The sequence below is a fragment of the Marmota monax genome, unplaced genomic scaffold, assembly GCF_021218885.2.
Source record: "Marmota monax isolate L192 unplaced genomic scaffold, Marmota_monax_Labrador192_F-V1.1 WCK01_AAM20220418_F8-fsc00061, whole genome shotgun sequence".
NCBI lineage: Eukaryota > Metazoa > Chordata > Mammalia > Rodentia > Sciuridae > Marmota > Marmota monax.
Genome location: NW_026695230.1, coordinates 269865 through 291438, shown reverse-complemented (window position 1 = coordinate 291438; position 21574 = coordinate 269865). Strand labels below are relative to the sequence as shown.

The 21574-nt window shown below is 33.6% G+C and overlaps 1 protein-coding gene across 4 annotated transcripts in view; it reads left to right on the top strand.

Annotated features, from left to right (window-relative positions):
* Positions 1 to 21574, top strand: part of Ano3 (anoctamin 3) — a 394245-nt gene that overhangs the window by 330998 nt on the left and 41673 nt on the right. For all 4 annotated transcript variants that reach the window (XM_046438219.2, XM_046438221.2, XM_058577029.1 and 1 more), the window contains 3 exons: positions 15129 to 15211; positions 15625 to 15765; positions 16579 to 16743. In XM_046438219.2, the coding sequence (XP_046294175.1) occupies positions 15129 to 15211; positions 15625 to 15765; positions 16579 to 16743 (389 nt within the window). The remainder of the gene's footprint in view (positions 1 to 15128; positions 15212 to 15624; positions 15766 to 16578; positions 16744 to 21574) is intronic.

Below are 21574 nucleotides of genomic sequence, written 5' to 3'. Positions count from 1 at the left end.
GGCAATTATCAGCATTGGATGTACCATGTCATATCTAGTAATACATGTAGGCATATCATTAATCTTCTCTGACTTAGCAGTGTAAGTATGGTCTATGCCAGGTAGGGATGTTGTAAGCACTTTTGCTACAACACTGCTTTCCCTGCTTTATGAGTCAAAGCTAAGCTCTTGTGACCCTACTTCCTGAAGACCCTAGCTGAGCACTCCCAGAATCCTTTTCATATCCAAAAGCAATTGATTAGAACTGACCCTAGAGACTAACCCTATTTACCTGTCATGAATACATCAGGAAATAAAGCCAGAAAATGAAAACTATTCATAAATTTAATGCTTCAGTTGTTACTTAGCTTACTGAGTTGTAATTAGAAGCCTTGGTTAAGGTACCTGAGTTGGAACTAAAAAGAAAATTTTTGCCACACAAGTCTGACTGAGATATATTTCTACGAATATACCGTGTTCTAGGTAAACTAATCCCATATCAGACCTCATTTCTCTAGAGAAATTCAATAAAATAGGACAATTACCTGACAATTTCATCATCCAAGCCAGCTGAGATGACACATTGTACAGTACTTATATAAAAAAATTGTACTTACCTACTATGGTGCCTTTCATTTGGTACTTGGAATTGCTTTAGGGTCATTAAGACAGTAATACTTGGAGGAAGAACACCTGCTTCTTTGTCTGAACTGTCAGTGCCATTCACAAGAGGAATTTCTAGAAAATGAAGTCATGTTACTCTCACTGATATATCTGAAAACAGAACCAGGATGTAGCTTGAGACCACAGTACAAATGAAATCATGTTGTTCTTTATCCAATATAGAACCTTTTTGTAAAAATCCTATAGCATCAAATGCCCTATGTTAATGTCACACACAGGGAATTTGTTTGCATTGATCAGATTCATTGACTACAGGTTATGAGTTTAAAACAAGTTATAAATTAAATTCACATATTGTCTCCCCACAGGGGCATGGATACTTTAAGCATCAAAGAAATAGTTCCTTAATAATAAAATAAATTGCATTGTGGTTATATTAATTTGAAGGTATTTCAATAATATTCTTTATAAATAAAATTACCAGAAATTCATTTTAGAGTTCAATACATTTCATTTCCTTCAATACTCTGTTAGAAGAAAAATATCGGAGTAATTTTCACAAATGCAAATAGCTGTTTAATATATAAACTTATCTGTTTCCTGTTAAGTTGTGTGATGTTTTAATATGATATTCATGTAGCTATGACTTTACAGAGAGGTTAATTGCTTCATTTTTATGCTAAGGATAATTTAGGGCAGTGCCCTTTTTTGAGTACAGGCTTTGATATGGCATATGTATGTATGTATGCAAGTATGCATGCTTGCCATGCATACATACATCAACAGTGGGCTAAAAAGTTGAAACTGGGTAAATCACTAAAAATAACTATAGGATAGTTCTATGTGATTCTGGCATTTAATTCAGGCAGTAGCTCCAGGAATTAAATGATATCACCATGACAAAACCTGGTGCATTCCTGTCTGTGAATATGTTTTCTCCATTAATGTCTTTATGAGAAAAAAGACCTGATACTGAAACAAAACCTATCTCATTGCAGTCATAATTAATAGGTATTGGTAAATACCTAAAGGTATTGAACAACAAACAAAATCTTCATAGATATCTTAAAACGATGTATTTATAGTAAGATATTCAAGTATATATTTATTATTTATTAATATTTTAAAAGAATTATATTGGCTTATTAATTTAATAACTTTTTTAAAGTAAGATACTAGTGGTCACAAGAAATCTTAAAACTTTTTAACTTATTTTTTGTTGTTGTTCAGAAGATTTGTCAAGATGATCAATAAAAATCTTACAAATGTAAATGTATTACAGACAATACTATAAGGCATAAATAGAATGAAAATAGATTTAAAGATAAAATGCAATGATTAATATGTGCAATTGATAGAATAGTTTATTGAAAGCATCTTAAAGGATTATAATAAGGTATAAAAGATCAGTATAAAATTATATTTTAAATATTAATTTATATAATGCACTGGAAATTGTGTTCTTTGCAACCATTTAAAATATATGAAAATAAAATGTCAATGATATTATTAAAATGCTCAAGAGGATAAATAGTTTCACACATTTATTTTGGGAATCACACATTTTTGAGACAACTGATTTATTGTACCTTTTAATTCAGAATCGAAAATCAGATATTTTCAATAATTTCTGAATAATATCTAGTAATTCTTCCAGACATTCAGAGATTCAATATATTTTATGGAGTATTTTTTTCATACTATTTAGGATCTAAAACAAGTTCCTACTGTGCCTTTTTATCTGTCCTTCAGTTCTAGTAAAGAAAAAAAAAACAGTATGGGTTGCTGAAATGTAGCAGAAACATTTAAAAAGTAACCATTGCTTTCATCAGTGTGTTCCTTCTTGGTCACAGACTACACCTGTTATTAGAATGGCTTGTGGTATAGGTGGTCCCATGGAGTCTTAATTTGTTGTCAGAACTCTAGGGCTCCTTCGCTGGATGGGTTCCCCAAACTCATGAGTACCATGGACCATGGCAGTAAGGAGCTTGAGAGGACAAACTCAGGCCACCAGGTTAGAGTTTCCTTGTTGGATCCTGGTTTTCTACTTACAGGTTTTATAACCATGGCATAGTACTATCACATTTTCAAGACTGTTGTCTCATTTGCAAAATAGGGAGATTAATTCCTACCTTCTAGCTGTTTGTGAGAAGTCAATGAATTAGGATAAAGTAGTTCCACATTGTTTGACATTTAGTAGCCAAACTCAATTAGACCCAATTAATAGTAGATATTACAGATTTTTAATATGGTAAAAGTTGAATCTTAATGTCAAAATTAATAAAAGTTGAGTGAAACCCTGCTAAGTATACAATCACTTGTATGGAATCATTTTGGATCTATCTCTTGACATACTAGCTGTTCAATACATATCCATTGAATGAAAAAAAATGAGTGAATTTTTCATTTTCAATTGATTCTTTTTTCCTGACTAGAGACTTTCCATGACCACATTTTAAAACTACAACCTCTTTTTCTTTTCCTTTGTTTTTTGTTATTATTGTTGTTGTTGTTGTTCTGGCTGATCTCCTCCCTGCCTATTTCGCCATTACATTTTCTGCCATCTATCATACCCTGTATCTTATTATGTTTTTAACTTATCTATTCCTATATTAGAAAGTTGGCCCATGAAAACAAACATTTTTGTTTGCATTTTTCATTGCTTTATACAGAGAGCTAGTCTAAGATCAGGCACATAGTAATGCTCACTAAATATATAAATTCATGAATAAGTGAGTGAATTATGTATAAGCAAATAATTATGTATAAGTAAATAGTAATAGCAAAAATGAGTGAATATACTATACTTAAAACATGTGTAAGCTTACTTTTTTATTGTATCTAGAATATTATTCCTATTGTTGGCTCATTCAAATCTGAAATCTGATTCTTTTTCACTTAAAAATATTCTTTGGATTGTGTTTATGTGAGTGTATATGTGTTTGTGGTACTGGGAATTGAACCTAGGGTCTTAAACATGACAGGCTAGTGCTCTGACATTGAGATACAGTGATCATATTTGAATGTATATGTAGATCTTTGAGCCATTTCTTTTACATTAGGGATGGGAGCTTGTTCACAAAAGAGTTGATCTTTACAAGGGATATGTTTATCTTCAGTCACGTGAGAATGTAGAGTACATGAACACAATTGTTGATAAAGAGGTAGATGTGGATTGAGAGAATCTTTTCTTTTGATTGCTTCCTTTTTCATGATGAAGTAGACAGCAAAATTATCAACCAAGAGCGATAGGAATGTAGGTGCTGGATGTTAAAATAAAGAAGAGAGACTAGGTTAGCTTGGCAACTTCAAGCATCCACTCATAGTTAGTAATCATTAATTTACCATGAATCAAGTCACTCAGCATACCTGTGTTATTATCCAGCTATACTAATGTACATGAGCATAGATAGATAGTAAATGGAGTTTGGGGTTTAACCATGGTTGTGTTCAAACCAAGGGCTTATGATGGACTAGGACAAGAGCTAGCAAATTGAGAATATCTGCACAGAGTTAGAATGATGATAGACAGGCTACATAAAGAAGAAAGTGAGGGCAAAAGGAAGGACAGTGAGCTTATGATTGGATCAATGGATTTAAAATGTGAATTGAGAGATTGTTGGAATTGGGATTTAGAGGAAGTGAACTAGAAAGATTGAGATGATAAATAAACTTTATGGAGAACTTTCTCTCCTTCATATAAGTCTGCTGGAGGAGTACATGAGTGGAGTAAAGTATGAAATCAACTTTGAAGATAGAGATCAAAGAACTGAGAATTCAGGGTACTGGAAACACTATCTCTGTATATCATAATTTTCTAACTATTTTGGGTGACAAGTTGATAAGAGTTATAATAAGACAAGAGTTGGAAAATATCCAGAGAGCTGAGTGAGTTCCTCAGGGAGTAGGAGGGATGCCATGAGGAGAGGTAGTAGGAAGTATGAATTAATAATGCAAGATTCCAATCTGGGCACCTCTGAAGAGGGAGATAAGTGGTCTTAAAGCAGAGAAGAGAGCAAGAAATTCACCTCCTCATCTTCCGTACCTATTGTCTTGGGAGACAAATAGCCATTCCTTGAGAGTATTGAATGGAAAGTAGGATTTCAGGTTAGTCCCAGATTTCAATTAGAGCAAGATGGTAAGGGAAAGTGAACAATTTGGCTGTTGACCGAGTAAAAGGGGCATAGTGAGAGTGTCTTAAGAATTGAGGAGGAGTAGGTGATCGTCACAAAAGCAATCCCCATTCTTCTAAGGGTATGAGGATCTAATCCCATGGGTAGAGGGACGATCTGGAAGCTGTGGACTACTTGAGGTAACTGTGAACAGGGTTAAAAGGCAGCATGATACTGTCCTGATGGGGCCATTTGTGGCAGGTGAGAAAACTGTATGTGTTGGATATGGGGATGGGGGGTCTTGCTAATGTGGAAAACTCTGGGCTGTCTCTAGCTACCTGCTAAGAAAATAATTTTAAAGTAGAGGCTTTTATTCCTAGCACTCAAGCACCTCTTCAATCTGCAAGGACAGCCTGTTGGGAAGTGATATTGCTCTCCTTAACAAAAATGTGACATTCTCTTGCGTGCAGGTACCACAGTTGATGCATTTCTCTGTAATGAAATATACTATTATACAAATTGTCTTCCTTTAAACCCCTAATTTCATTATAGAGTCCAATCTTCTCGGGTTAACTCTTGCCTAATTTATCAATTTAGCTATTTTTATAGGAACTTCATTGATTAAGTGAAGTTCCAACCAGGCATACATTTAATAATGGAGCAAAACTAGAAGATTTGATAACATTATAACTTACTTTGCCACCTTTAGGGCCAGATTCAAGTGATTTTATTAATTCTTTCTTGAACAAAAATCAAGGCAGATAATTAGAAAATCCTGACATATCTTGTGTATTTCATTTATAAAAGTTGTAATAGCTTATTAACATTCCCAGTAACAGCAGCTCACAGAGTTTACTGGATGAGTGTTCTCACCATTGAGCCATGATCAGAGTGACATAGAGAAGACTGAGAAGAGAGAGTACACTGCCTGGAAGAGAGGTATACACTCTGAAGAAGAATCTTGATTTGTTTCATGGCCCAAAAGGAGAAGGAAAAGGAAACTTATTCATGACCTGAAGGATTTTGAAATCAAGTTCACTGGCAGCAACTAACAATGCCTATGCCTTTCTCCTCCATTGAAAGGACAGTAAGAACCTTTAAGACTTTGTAGAGAGCAGTGAAAACACCTGGTGTTGAAGGAAGCTGAGCATTCTAGAAATTCTGAGCCACAGAAAAAGACGTATATTTATGTGCTAATTCAGAACAGAATTCTTAAAGAATGACACCACACTGGGGTTATTGTGAATCTCTCCCCTTGAATAGCACTTTCACCTACTAATGCAGTCATTTGAATCCCAGTGACCTGGGGTACAGAGTTGAGCTCATCCTTGAGGAAGGTTCATTATGCTTATTTGAGCTTTGTTATCATTACCAGTAAAATAGCAATAACAGTTCTAGTATATGGGGGAAGTGTTGCAAAGATTTCATGAGTTAACATGTAGAATATGTAGCAGGGTGGCAGGTCCCTATGTTTTTAAAGCATTATAGCTATTTTTGAAAAGAGGATTTGCAACTTTGGAGGTCTTTCATAAGAAAAAGAATGCAAAAATACAAATACTAAATTAGGCACAAAAGTAAAAAAAAAATGAAAGTGAGGTACAAGGGCAAGTACCTCAGTCACAGATCTCTGGAGAATGAGATGAAAAGATCCCTTGAGCCCAAGAGTTTAAGATTAGTGTGGGAGATAAGGAGACCCACTTCAAAACCAGAAAAGGAACAGAAAAAGGGGGCACTACCAATGCTCCAAAATCACATACACAAAAATGCAAAATATTGAAAAGTAACAGTATTTTAATCAACTAACTGCTTTATAAATTTCTGCAATGCTTTTGACCTGTGTTTCCTGCTTCTTAAAATTACCTCTTCATAATGATGTTTTGAAAAATGCGTTAAAGAGAAATTATAAAAGCAATTCATTCTTTCTTTCTAGCTTGTTTAATTCAAAGTTAATTTTTGTTATTGATCGTTTATGAAAAGTTTATTTCAACTTCATAATGTATTATTGTTAATATAGTACATTTTTAAAATTGTTGTGATTTGGGAAAATCTCTAGGGTCTTTCATAGATGAGTTAAAATTTTTGAAATTTCCCATAGATTAAAGATCTGTATATTTCAAATCTTATTTATCTGCCTTTATCAGTCTTAGGCACCATAGAGTATGAGCAAATCTTCTGAGATTATCAGTGTATGAACTGGAAGGAGTTTCCTCAGAACCTGTTTTTAATTTAGATGGTAAACAAGAATTGAACAAGTTCTGAAAGTGCCTGTGAATCTTCTAAATATGCTTTACTAAACTCAAACCAAATGTATCTCTGATGCAATATTCCATCAGTCAGCTGTCAAAAAAAGTGTCAGGCCCACTTAACCTCCCAATGTTGGAGAAAGACAAAGGTTCTGTCTATGTTCTACATGGAGCTTCTAGACTCATTAACATTGTAAATATGAACAAAGCAATATTATTTGAAAAAAATGGCATTTGCTTGAATTTTGGATCAAGACACCCAAAGATGTACAGTACCCATATGCTGTGGAAATGAAGAGTTTTTTTCTACAAAGTTTTCTATGTATAACAACTAGCAGCATTTAAAAAATTGGTTATTAAAATGTATTATACCCTTGGAGTAGACTGAGCATGATCAGAGCACTTAGAATTTGTCCCTCACTTCATTTTTCTAGTACCTCTAAGAGGATAGTTTATTATTCTCATTTTAAGTTATAGAAAACAGAAATTTATCATTATTTATTTATCCAAGTTTACATAATCAGAAAATACATACACACACACACACACACACACACACACACACATCACATGCACCTTTACAACCTGGAACATTTCTAATGAAATCCATGTTTTTTCCTCAGTACCATACTATAATTCTTTCTCAGTGTATAGTGTTTTGAGGTTCATCATTATTTTATTAAGAAGGTAAATTTTATAGTTTATTATAAAAGTGAAGTTAGTAATGTTTTTATAGTGATTGGCTTTCATCTATGTTGTCCAGTATGATCTCATAGAGATTAGACCAGTTTCAGAGTGATGCTCATAGATTGAAAGGCACATAATTAACAAAGTTTAAGGCCCTGGCGTCTGCAATCAGAATAGATAAAGACCTCAATACTGGAGCTATGTTCTGGAGGCCATAAACTCTGTAAAGGTAATTGTTCCTGGTGAAGTTTCCTGTGGATGATAGCCAGCCAATAAGAAGGATGAGATTTGAAAGACTTCAGTTATATAGCCTCATTTTTTTTTCTCTTTTTTCCCTAATACCTGACCATACCTCTGAATAACAGTAATCTATAAGTCCTAAATATTCTGTCCAAGAAAAATACCTTGATGGAAACTCTAAAAATTTTAACAGTAGCTGTTGTCATTGGTGGGACATTTTTTAAAGGTATTTTACTCCTCTTTACATGACTAATTAGTTTAGCATCTATTAATTGAAACCCCAGTATATTTCAGGCACTCCTGTATTCCTGGATTTCAGAAGTGAAAAAAGGCAAAGTGCTTGGTCTAGTGATTTTTGCTGGTGTTACATTTGTAAGAAAAAGTTTAATAGAATGTATAAAAGTTTGTCAAGTAGAAAAAAGGCAAAATGAAAAAAAGTCCTGAAAAAAATCAACCTTGCAATTGAAAATATTAATTTTGAAAAATGGCCAAGAAGTTTTTATTTGTGTGGACACCTCCAATACTTTAGCAACTAAAGCGAGAATCCCTATTTGAACAAATGCTCCTGGAATGTCTACTTAATATACAAGTGGCAATCTATATTGAATGACACAAAGAGTTAGCTTTAGAGGGACTCTGCATCAAACTTAAGGGTCTAATGTGGTCAAGATTTTGTTGAGAATTTCCTCTCTCTCTCTCTCTCTCTCTCTCTCTCTCTCTCTCTCTCTCTCTCTCTCTCTCTGTCTCTCACATGGGATCTTATGTTGCCCAGGCTGGTTTCTCTAATTCATGAGCCCAAGAGCTCAAGCAATCCTCCTATCTCAGCCTCTCTAGTACTGAGCAGGTACCTGCTATTGCACCCTGCTAGAGTTCTTCTATTTTAACATAATGAAATGTTGTTTATGTGTACCTTCTTATTTTTACATAAGTTTTCTATGATGAAAAGCTGCTGCCATTTGATTTCAGAAATTTGTGAACATTTCTAGTACTCAGGGTTCAAATGCTGACTTCACTATGTTCTTTTTTATTTAATGTTAGAGAAAGAGAAAGAGGGAAGGAAAATTGAAAGTAAAGTTAGAGATTTTGTATCGTTAGACCAAGACGAAATTCAATAAGACCAGCAGGTCTAGACTAACCAGTTCCTGGTCTGACTCTGTGACAAGTAGAGTTGAGAACAATTCTTCAAAGTCTGCCCCTTCACACATATTTATATGCTTCTTATATCAATTAGTGTACTTTGTGCTCATGCACAGAACTCCATTAATTGTACTTCCATAAGATGTTAACAACAACAAAAAATAGTAGTGTTCCCCCAACATGGAAATTTAAAATGTTCCATATTCTTACTTTTCTGCTAAATGTAGAACCTGTTTATCAAGGTTTCTATTTCTACCTCATGCAATAGTACATTATGCTTGAGGATGTTACTGAAAATAAATCTGAGGAATGAAGGAGAGTCTTTAGTAGCACTTGGGAGTAATCCAAGTTGGCCAGCACAGAGCTGTTCTCTGAGTCACTGTTGTTTCAGCTGAGCCTTCTTTTGAGAAGACTGAAGGGCTCTATCTATTCTGATGAAAACAATACTTGGAAGTTATTTTTGTCCTCCATATTCAGATATATTTAACTTCATTTGTATTTGAAATTGGCCCTTTTTCTCTCCCTTTTCTCAATACATCCAACCTAGAAATGTAGCAAAGTTGTTTTAAAACACAATAAATATTTTCCCAAATAAAATTGAACTTGATTACTCAACACATTAAACAAATAAGAAAGGGAATTTTTAGGTGAGAGACTCCTTTTCTCACCTTATCTCCAGTGAACTTCCAGGGAGCATAATTTGAAAACCTGGAATAATGGAAAGAGTATGAGAATTTAAGACCACAGTCAATGGACTCTCTCCAATTACTAAATTCAGCTTAATAAAAAATTACTTGAACATTTATTTGTGCCAAACAGTAAAAATCCTAAATTTTTTTAAAAAAAAGTACTTAAGGAACTTACCTTCAAGTGTAGGAAAAGTCAGGTATTAGAATAAGTATAACCAACAGTGCAACTGTAATAAAGTATTGTGGACGCTTTGACAGTTTCCAAACAAGGTCAATGGTAAGTTTCAACTACTGGGCCTTGGTTTCAATTTAAGATCCTTTGAAAATATGTATGTCTGTTCCTTTGGCTATTAACTTTAACAAGGAAATAAAAGTACAAGGACTAGACATAGCATATGCATCTTTGAAATTACTTTTAACATTGAAGAGTGCCACTGTAGTCAGAGAGTCAGATATAAAAATAATTATAGTGTGTAGTTGCTAAGGAACAGAATTATGCAGTCTTATATTCAGCTTTTTCTGGAATATTCCTTTCACCTCTGTGTCTTATATGAAAACTGACTTTCCTGGATAACATGACATGATGAAGTTTATGGTACCTTCTTATTTTGACATGAATCTTCATAGAATGAAAATTGGTCAAGTTCAGTTTCAGAAATGGGTGAAGATTACTAGCACTGAGGATTCATATGTCAATTAACCATGTTCTTTCTTATTTACTATTAGTGAAGGAGAGGAAGGGGAGGAAAATTCCCATCTCTGGTGGAGGCTTCTTGTCCTCCTCAACTCCATAGTCAACCCAGTTTTACAGGAACAAGGGAAATGGTTGAAAAACATTCCACACGGAATGGTAAAAAACACATAATTGCCCATGCTGTCTTGTGTACTGGGTATGATATAGAAAGTGAAAGTTCTCCATAATCCACTTACATTTGGTATACATTCTTTGGAGCATGATATATCTATAATATATCTAATTTTTCTATACCTATTTCTGTATCTATAGTGACAATTTATTCTTGAAGAAAGCAGTGACTTTTGCTTTATTTCCTTTCAATTTTAAAGTATTTATATTTTAACATTGAGTAAGTTCTAATACACCTCCTTCCCCTCTTCACCATGCACCACCTGTCTTGTGTGTTCCTCCCAGAAAATCCTTTCTCTGACCTTATACACCAGGGTTCCCTCCTGTGAACTCCATGCTGTTTGAATTCTACTCTCCTTTCTACTTCTATATCTACATACTTCCAGGATACTTCTTTATTCATGGCTTTTACAACTTGCTCTCACATTTCCACTCTCACCTTACACTATCTTTATTTTCAAGTCTATCCATTAACATCTGGGGAAACATTGGATGGTAGAAAGATTGTGAATTTTGGAATTAGGATGACTTAAATTCAGACCATCTATTTGATTTTGGAAAGTCACCTGACATTTCAGAATTCCAAATTTGTAATCTATGAAACTGTGGACGATAAAAATTTTGAGGCACATTTTGTATATATACTCAATAAAGTAGCTGGCACTCAGATTTTTGTGAACTATTGAGTGAACGAATGATAAAGACATTATAAGCAATTATCTAAAGGGATTATTAAAATACTTTATAAATAACTGGAAGTAAACAATTAAATCCTAGTCTTCATTTCTGACTACAGCTTGACTACGCTTCTGGCACTGAGGTTCTACACAGTTAATTGCCATGACTTTGATTTCCATTCTGCCTTTTATCAGCACAACCACTTCTTCTCAAGGGGATAGTACTCAATGTTGGCTGCAATATTGGAAGTCCTTGGAAGCTTCAAAAAATTCTGTTGCTAGGGGATCATCTCCAGAGATAGTGATTTAATTGATCTAAGGTATAACCTGGGCACAGGGATATTTTAAAACTCTTAAGATTTAACATAAATCTAAGATTTAACTATAAATCTCCCTGACTCAAATCTCTTTTTTTTTATTGGTTGTTCAAAACATTACAAAGCTCTTGACATATCATATTTCATACATTAGATTCAAGTGGGTTATGAACTCCCATTTTTACCCCAAATACAGATTGCAGAATCACATCGGTTACACATCCACATTTTTACATAATGCCATATTAGTAACTGTTGTATTCTGCTACCTTTCCTATCCTTGCACATTTCTCAATTCTGAACTACATGATAGCTCAACCTCCATTTTATATTCTCTATCTTTCTAATATCAAGGATGATATTAATTTCATATAGCTTCTCTGAGACAAAACAATCATGGTAATTAAGATCTCAGTATTCTCAGCCGTCCATCTCCCATTTCCATCATTTGAATAAGACTTTTTACTCCAGTGGACAGGCAGTAATATGTTTGCCAGTGGGTCACATCTTGATGAGGACCTTGGGTAACATAGGACTGTATTTTATTATGTATTTTTGGAATTAGAATGTGTTTAGATGGACTTGGTCATATTCTACTTCAGGGTGAGCTTCAGCCTTTCCTTCTATGTTTAAACTCTCTGAGACGACCTTGATGTCACTGAAATTGGGTGTTGAAATTGGGTGCTGCCTCATCCTTTTGCTGAGGTATTGGCATAAGTAAATGCCCCTTCTCTTATTCCAGGCTCCTTAAAACAGCAGTGTCAGAGAACCATGCAGACCTTTAATTGTTCAGCCTACCCTTCAGCTGCAATCTAGTTGCCTTGCTTATAATTTGGGTTTGAAGTCCCCACTTCCAGCTGTTCATAGCAGGGTTAGAACTCCTCACTGCTAAAAACTGGGGAAAACCACTGTATTGCTAAGGATCAAGTAAAATAATACAATTAACCACTTGGTATTTAAAAAATTACTTTCAGATTGGGGGAGTAACTCAGTGGTAGAGCACTCACCTAGCATGCATGAGGCCCTGGATTCAATCCCCAGCACCACACACACACACACACACACACACACACACACACAGTTACATTCTAAAAACTAGTTTTTGAGGTATTATTTATATTCAATGAAATCTATAGATCTTAAGTACAGTTTGATCACTTTTGAAAAATACATGAACTTATATAATCACCACTTCAATTAAAACATATTTTAATCACCTCAGATGGTTTTTGTGTAACTCACCAATCACCAATCATGCTATAGCCTTAGCAGCAATTGCTGTTTTAAATTTCAACATTGACTGCTTTATTATAATTATATTTTTATTGATATGCTTAGTGTAGGGATCAGTAAAGGATAATTTACTTCCTTCCTCTGTGTTTGGCATGCTGATAAATTATTCTGTATGCCCTCTATCTAATTAATTTCTAAGAGTGAAAATATTCATTCACTTCATATTTTAACTAAGTGAGCCATGAATGAAATGAGTATATCTCAAACTGAGATAAACTAGTTCAACATGATGTTAAAAAAGACTAGTTCAATATAACGTTCAAAGACAACACCCTGCAGTCTGAGAAAGATCCCATGTATCTTCCACAATGTTATTACCTTCATTTATAATCATGCCAAACACAAGACAACGTTTGTCTTCCTTAGATTTTGTGGCAGATGCCTCTAGTTCAAGTATATGCTGGAAAGGTACATTAAGAAGACAATATGCAAAACACTGAAACCTTAAGACTTGACTTGGACTAGTGATCCATGTCCTCCCTATATTAAAATTTATATGTCCTATGTTCATAATCATTGTATTTTCTTATTTATTTGAAACTGTGGAGTTTTTCTTTCTTTGATTATTCTCTACGGCTTTTCCTCTGTTTACTTCCTCTATATCCCACTTCCCTCTTAACTCCGTCCTAGATCTTCTCATTGGTAACAGTGACTGCAAACTGCTATTTTAAAATGGTCTTGCTGTCAATGGAATTTGTTGGGATTTTGTTGTTGTTGTTGTTGTTTAGTTTTGTTTTTTTCCATATGTATACATCTACAACTTCACAGAAAATTAGTAGATGGCAGAGTATAAGAATAATCTTTTTAAAGTTAGCTTACATTGTAAGAGTTATAATGAAGGAAAAACCACAGTGCAAACAAAAATATAACCTCAAGAAGTTGACAAAGATCTTAATGGTAGGCAGAGAGAGAAAGAGGGAGGGAAGGGGGGAGGGGGAGTCAGACTGAGATTAAAGACTGCATCAACCCAGCATTGTGGGTGCAGAATAACTAGTGAGTTTCACCCCTAGCTCTGCCATTTATTGATTGTATGATCTTGGGCACAAACAATTAAGCTCCTTTGTTTCCAAAATCCAAGTAATAACACTATGTGACATATTTCCTTGGAACTGTTTTGAGAGTGACAATTAAAATTGTGAGAAAAGGTTTTGTAAATTTTAAAGTGAGATAAAATGTAAGGTAAGGTAACTATGAACATTGTATTTTTTCTAATCAATATTGGTATTGGTTTTCAATTATAAAGAAAAAAGAAAGATAACCTCACAATCATCTCTCCATGGCCTTCCTTTCTGTTGAATTCAAGAGGAGAATGAAAGTAAACAGAGAGGAAGACCTTGCTTTGGTCTATCAACTTCCTGAAATCTTTTCCCCAAAACACATTTGTTTCTCTTTGCACTGTAATTCTTCCTTGGTTGTAACTCTTATTATGATGCAAATTAACTTCATGAAGATAACATCCCTCCCCACACTAAACACTAAGACCTCTGATGTTAGAGTGCCTTGACCAAAATAAGAGAACAGCAAATTTGTAGACGAACGAATGAACAATACCATAGATGTTTAAGAACATGTATGTGAGTTCTTAGTTCCATTTACCAGAAAGAAAACAATCTTTCTCTTAGCTGTTTATGTAGAATATTTAGATGATAGTTCAAGCATACTATTTTCATTGAAGCCCTTTGAGTCCATGCATAGTCCACCAAGAATATTCAACAAAGATGGTCTTGATTGCTCTTTTGCTTCTTCTTCTATCACCAACATGACTTTGCTCCTTTCCTGTCTTTCTCCCATACCCTTCTTTTCCAGGATCCTGAACAAGTAGCATCTGGTCTTTGTTTTCATACCTGGAGAAGGCTTTGAGTCTTCTGAATAATTTTGAATGAGCACGTGCAGATCAAAAAGAACAATAATAGCTATCTTTTTAATATAGACCTTCTTTCATAGCATTTTGATGAATCATGTTAAGACTTCTGCTCAATTTCAGTGAAAGAAATCACCATCTTTCTACCCCACTACCCCTATAGGAAGGCATGCTGATGGAATGTTTTATATATATACATATGTATATATATATATATACATATGTATATATAGAGAGAGAGAGAAAAGAGGGTGAAGAAAACAGAAATTTCAATATTGATTTCATAATAGTTAATTTTAATAATTTAACAATATGAAATGTGCTTCAGTCTGAAGAACAAAAGAATATCTCATGGTTTGGGTACAGGATTATTATTACTACTGTTGTCATTTTATATTTTATAGCCACAGTCTTCCTGGAGTTTTGGAAAAGGAGAAGAAGTGTATTGACCTATGCTTGGGACCTTATTGAATGGGAAGAAGAAGAGGTGAGATGTTAGGAAACCAGGAGATAAGGAAACTGGTATATCACATGCTGCTGAGAACTACCCAAAGCCCAGACCTCCAGGCTAGGAGGAGGTGCACAACATTAGATCTTCCCTCAATGTTTTTTACTAACAAGATCTTTAACTTCACGAAGATAACAGAGGTCAATGATGAAGTATGTGTTTTTTAAACTACTGCTATGATGTTTCCTTAAATTGCATTAGTGGAAAATTATACTAATTAAAATATAGCTTAGAGTTTATTTGGAAAGTAATTGGCATCCTATTTTTAGTAAGTTGCATCTCTGTGAAGACATTGTAAAAATAGGTCAAATCTAGAAGTTTTCTATCAATTCTTAGAGGAAAATTTTTAATTTATGGTTTTGATGTTGAAATAACTTTAGTTTCTCTTGTAGGAAACACTTCGTCCTCAGTTTGAAGCCAAGTATTACAAGATGGAAGTAATAAATCCCATCACAGGAAAACCTGAGCCACATCAGCCTTCATCAGACAAAATCACTCGTCTTCTCGTGTCTGTCTCAGGGATATTCTTCATGGTAGAGTACAACCATCGCTATCAGAATGTTGTGGGATTCCGGGTTTTAAAATATGTAATGTAACCCCAACTCATTTTATGACCCTGAGAGTACAAAAGAAACCTTGTCCTTTTCAGTATTAGGTAATTCTTTCAATTAAAATAGAAATCACAGCTGGTAATGGCATTTTATAAGGGAAAATTTTGCACTTCTTTAAATAAAACTCTCATTGAAAGAAGCATACATAAGTTAAAATAAAATGGAAATATCCAAGTTGCGATTAATCGCATATCCTGTGTTAAAACTGAGCATTCCATTTGAAAGAAAAGTTGGACAGAATCTGCCCATTAGTATGGTAAATTTACACTTAGAACAGCTTAAACATTTCTTGTGTCTTTTTATTTTCAATGTTTTATTTGTTTTACCTTATTCTATTTTATGTTAACTGAACCCTAGACTTTACACATGCTAAGCATATACTCTACCACTGACCTACACTCCCATTTCCTATTTGTGTATTTTAAATGGCAAATAAAATCGTATGTATTTGTTGTGTACAGCTTGATGTCCTGAAGTATTATGCATTGTGAAATGGTTGCATTATCTAATTAAAATAAGCCTTACCTCTCAGATTTATCATGTTTAAGTTTAAATCCTATACTGTTCTGACTCTAATGTAGTTCACTTGGTTAAGAGAGAAAATTTAATCCTTGTATCCTTTCTTAGAAAGGCTAACACCTTCAACTCTAAGGGATGGTTTTTGATGTACGGTGTTTGCTTCTGATTTTTAATGATGTGAAACAAAGGTGTCTTCTCTCATTTCCCACATTGCAGATTTCTCTGGTGATCACTGCTGTGTTTGCTGTTGTGGTGTACCGCCTGGTGGTCATGGAACGGTTCGCATCATTCAAGTGGAATTTCATCAAACAACACTGGCAGTTTGCGACATCTGCTGCTGCTGTCTGTATCAATTTCATAATCATCATGTTGCTGAATCTTGTGAGTGTTTACAGTCATATTTTTCCATGGGTGAAAAGGGGATGGGCAGGGAAAAGGACTCTTACCTTTGTACTAGGGATATATGTACATTTCATCCATATGTTTTAAAGAATAGATTAAAAAAAAAAGAAAATTGATGCTAGTTTTATTGCCTTCCCTGCCTTTTGAGTTCATAATCTAGATTTGTGATAACTTCTATTCATTAAATTTATAAGTGCTAGAGATAGTGCTATGTGATTTTCAACAAATAAGGAATTGTATGAATTAGAAAACCACTCAAATAAGCTCAATCTCATAGAATTTGTTGGAAAGACATAGGAAAATCTGTTTGAAAGTGCAGTCTTGTTTCCAAGGCCCCAGGTGAAATGGAAAATAATCAGACAGCTATTCCATTTTTCTTTCTCTGGAACCAAAGCAATCTTCCTCTCTCTCTCTTCCTCTTGTCTCTTGAATCCTCTCTCTTTTCTCCATCCCCACTTTACAATGCTTTTTATGAACATTTGATGAACATTTGCCCTCTTCTTTCAGGAGGCTAATGCTCTTTACCTATCTGTGTCCTCTTTTTCTGTCATTCTGTTGTGCTGTGACATTATTATGCCTTGGTTTTCTTTGGCTCTAAATATGTGAATACTTTGTCAGGTTATATGCTGATTTCTCAAGGAGAGCATCTTTTTGGTTCAACACCACATGCATTTCTTGACTCATAAACCAAATGTTTATGACTAAGAGAGTGATATTATGCCTGTGCCTACCTGTTCAACAAAGTCTGTGAATAAAAGCCAATTGTCTTTGAAAACAGGTGGCACTAATTGGCACATCCATAATAATATCTTTATTTTAGCTCTTCCGTAAATCCCACAAGGTTGATATTCTCTCCATTATGTAAATGAAGAAACTGGGATTTAGAGAACTTAAAAAACTTGTAGCAAATCGTATATAGTAAGTGTTGATGCTAGAGTATGTACATCATGAGATAATTTATATAAGTAGCTCAACAATGCATAAATAATTATACTATTTACAGGTAATATGTATTATTTCCAAATGTGGTAATGCTTACGTTATATATTTTACCAGGAGGAGGACTTGCTGTTTAAATTTTAGAAAGTTAATAAAAGGCCTTAGGGAAAATGAATACTCATTGTGATAAAGTATAAATTTTACTGCCATGAAAATACTTAACATCTTTCACTTAATCAGCTTTCTTCAGTTTTGATTTAATTTGTTGAAGAAGAATCTAATTTATAGTATCTCCAAACAAGACAAAAATTACTTTAATTTATGACTTTGTGTCATAAATTGAAGGATACAGGAAACATTGAAAAAGTATAACACCAGATAATTTATAGTTGCTCAAATTAATCTAGAATTTAGGAAAAAATATTATATTTCTTGAACAACATTATAATAATTTGAATTTTAAAAATATATCTGACAAAGGTGGTATCAAAAATTAAACTAAAGAGCACTTATAGCTAAATAGATAATATTTGCACTTATAAATCAAAATACTAGTAGGCTTTTCTTCTGGAATGTAAGATTTTATATGATGTTTTTAGTGTAGTATATTATACTTACCATATATTTTGAATTTTCTTGGTTTTCTAAAATCAATATATTCTGTTTAAAACTAATAAAACACAAATCTTTGATAATAACTTCTGTTAGTCTCTTTTAAAGAGACCCTTAACCATATAATCTAAAGCTCATGTAGAGGGTTCTAATGTCATATTATTATTTAAAACAGCAAAAAAAGAAAAGAAAAGAAAAGGAAAAGAGACTTACTAGCTCTAGATCAAGGGTAAGATAATGGTAATTCAGATCCATATAATATAATATATAACCTATTCAAATGCTATCTTAATATTATTTAAGAACATGAAATAAAGTTCCACAAGAAGGAGACAGAATTTTACTTAATTCTAATTTTCTAGAATACACACACACACACACACATACACTAGGATTTTGAAACTGAAAGTAATGATAATCAAAAGTTTACGGTATTATCTCTCAGTAATGGATAATATATAACACATGCTTTTGATTTAATATAACTTCTTTTGAACATGCACATATTTCTCTATAGGGTTATTGATTTACAAACAGTTGTCAATTTGGCTTTTAAAACATTCTATCTAAATTAAATACACTCCTTTTTTTGTGCTTTATATGTGAGTCAATCCTAAAACTATAGCCACATAGACTGGATCACTTTTAACATTTTGTCTTTCACCACTTAAATATTTATGGTGGCTGAGCAACCTCCCCGCACACACACTCAGATCCTCTGCTCCTCATTTGTGCTCCCCTCTCCCCTCTGTCTCTCTCAAGCCTGTACAGGCTTTCATCAGTCAGGACAGTGGCTCCTCAACCTGGTTTCCTGATGAAAAGCAGTGGACTTTGTATGCAAATGAAGCTGCCTGACCCAGGTGAACCAGGGTGTCCCATGCAACATCTATAAGCTTTAATTTCTTGATCTTTCAAACAAAGGAGATAAAAACTAACACATAAGGGTGTTAAAAGATTAAATGTGTCCTCTTCTAGTGCACAGAAGAAGCTAACAAGCAAATTTCTTTCTCTATATTTGTTTCTTGTTAGTATTTTAAATTTTATTTTCCTTAATAATTATTTTTATTCCTGTTCCTTTATTACAAAATACTAGCATTTTATTTGTTTTCCCAATTTCTCTCATCTTTATATAATACACAGAATTTGAATATTGATTTCCTGTTAGTTCAAAATGTGGTAATGATGATGATCTTTTTATTTTTTAGTCTTTCTAAATCTCCAGCCTACATCTGCATTCATTGATATTTATTTTTTGCTCCCTTTTCTTTAATCTATTACCCCTTCATAAATATTTAAATACTCAAAGGTGTCTTTGGAGAGAAAGAGAATATATACTGTGCTCTATTGTGTCTTTCCCAAATGTGTCTGACAACATAAGAAAAAAATTAATTCATGCAGAAGTCATACCAAAAAAAATCTAATAATTTTCAGTTGTAATAGTTTTGTTATGTCCTCTTTAAAATCTATTATCTTTATCCTTTCTCTGAATTCTAAAATCAATACCTTGCTATTGTAAAAGAGTATTAAAGTATAAAAACATTTAAAATATTAAGTGGAAGTCACCTTCCTCAATCCATCATGCTCCCCACCAACATTAGTACCATAAAATAATTTTAGCCATTGTAGGTAATCAGCATTAATGGTTTTGTGTCTCTTTATTCCCCCACTTCACCTCCCATCAATTATTATACCTTTAGAAACAGTACCCTATGTTCCTTTGTTATTTGGTAATTTGTTCCAAAGACCTAATGATCTTCAAAAACATTTTGAGTAAATTAATGAACTGACAATGAGGAATATATCATTGAAAAGGAAAATGAAGAGGCCAAATGTGTTCATTTTTTTCTTGGTAAGTTAAGCATGACAGCTCTGAAACAGACACTCTAGGTCTGTGTTCAATCCTTTGTTCCCACCTAGTGAAATCACCATCATCTCAGTTGAGCTGAAGAACTATAATCAGAGTCTGTCTCTGAATGAGATGAAAGCTTGACCTTCAAATATTTTTTTCACAAAAGTTCTTTCTCTTGTCACTGATAGTATAAAAATTAAAATGTGGCTAAAGTTTCCATTGGTGTACCAGAGTCTAGTTTTATATTTTTTAGTTGCTTTTTAATTACCAGTTTTTTAAAGTCTGACTATTCTATCACCTATCCTTATCATAGCTAACATCCCCTAACTAGAACCAGTATTTTCTCTCAGACATATGGTTTTCTCTCTCTCATAAGGTTCAGATTCAACCTGTTCTAAGTTTATATGTTTGATGAGGCTTCTGGTATCTTTTTTCCTTCCAAAGCTCTTAACATTTTATAGAAAGCAAAGACTGGACTCAATAGATTGAACCTCTGTTTGTACAAATAAGGCCTTTGAAGGCAGGTGAGGGTGGTGTCATTTGAGTCACAAAAAACATTTTTTTTTTTTGAGATTCTCAAAATCCTACCAGCTCCATGTGATTAAACACTACAGCCCATATACCTTCCTAATGCTAGACAACAAACATGCAGGGTTCCTGGAGAAGTCAGAACTTTGTTTTTCTAAATGTTTATTTCTGCTTATTGGCCCTTTAGGAATAATGATCCAGGGATTGATAGAAATGGAATAGATTATAAATGTTTTTCATTTGCTTTTGCAACTAACTAAGGAAAAGATTTTAAAACGGATTCATCATAAAAGCAATGAATGTGCAGCCAACTTAACCAATGTGAAAAAAAGTTATATTCTTGAGAATTAATCAGCATCAAATAATAATGCTGTTTGAATTTACACATTTTCTTTCTCCTCAGGATGCTAGTGCACTTCACAAATTATTAAATAGCCCTTCTGTTTCACCTGAATACAGAGGGTTACTTAAGAACTTAGTTAAATAAGGATAGATTAAAATACCAAATATTATACATGTTCATAGAGAAAATCAGATGCTACTTCTCTTTATCTTATTTTCAGGCCAAACTCAACATTTGGCTAATAAAAATATGCTCTTAGTTTCTTAATAACTTGAATTCAAGAGTCCTGTTTCACCGTTTCCACAATTTAAGAATTTGGCCTTAGTCAATATATTCTATTACTCCAATGTGCTTTTCAACTATTATCCATATGTATTAAGTTATGAAATGCTAAGTATGGCCAATAATTTACATCAGTCAATTTTTTTTTCTTTAAACTAGGAGCTCTTACAGTATAATATCTGTAGCCAGAAACCTTACTCTTTACTTTGTGCACTTCTTTTAACTCTTTCATCAGATTAGTGACTGACTGTTGTGAA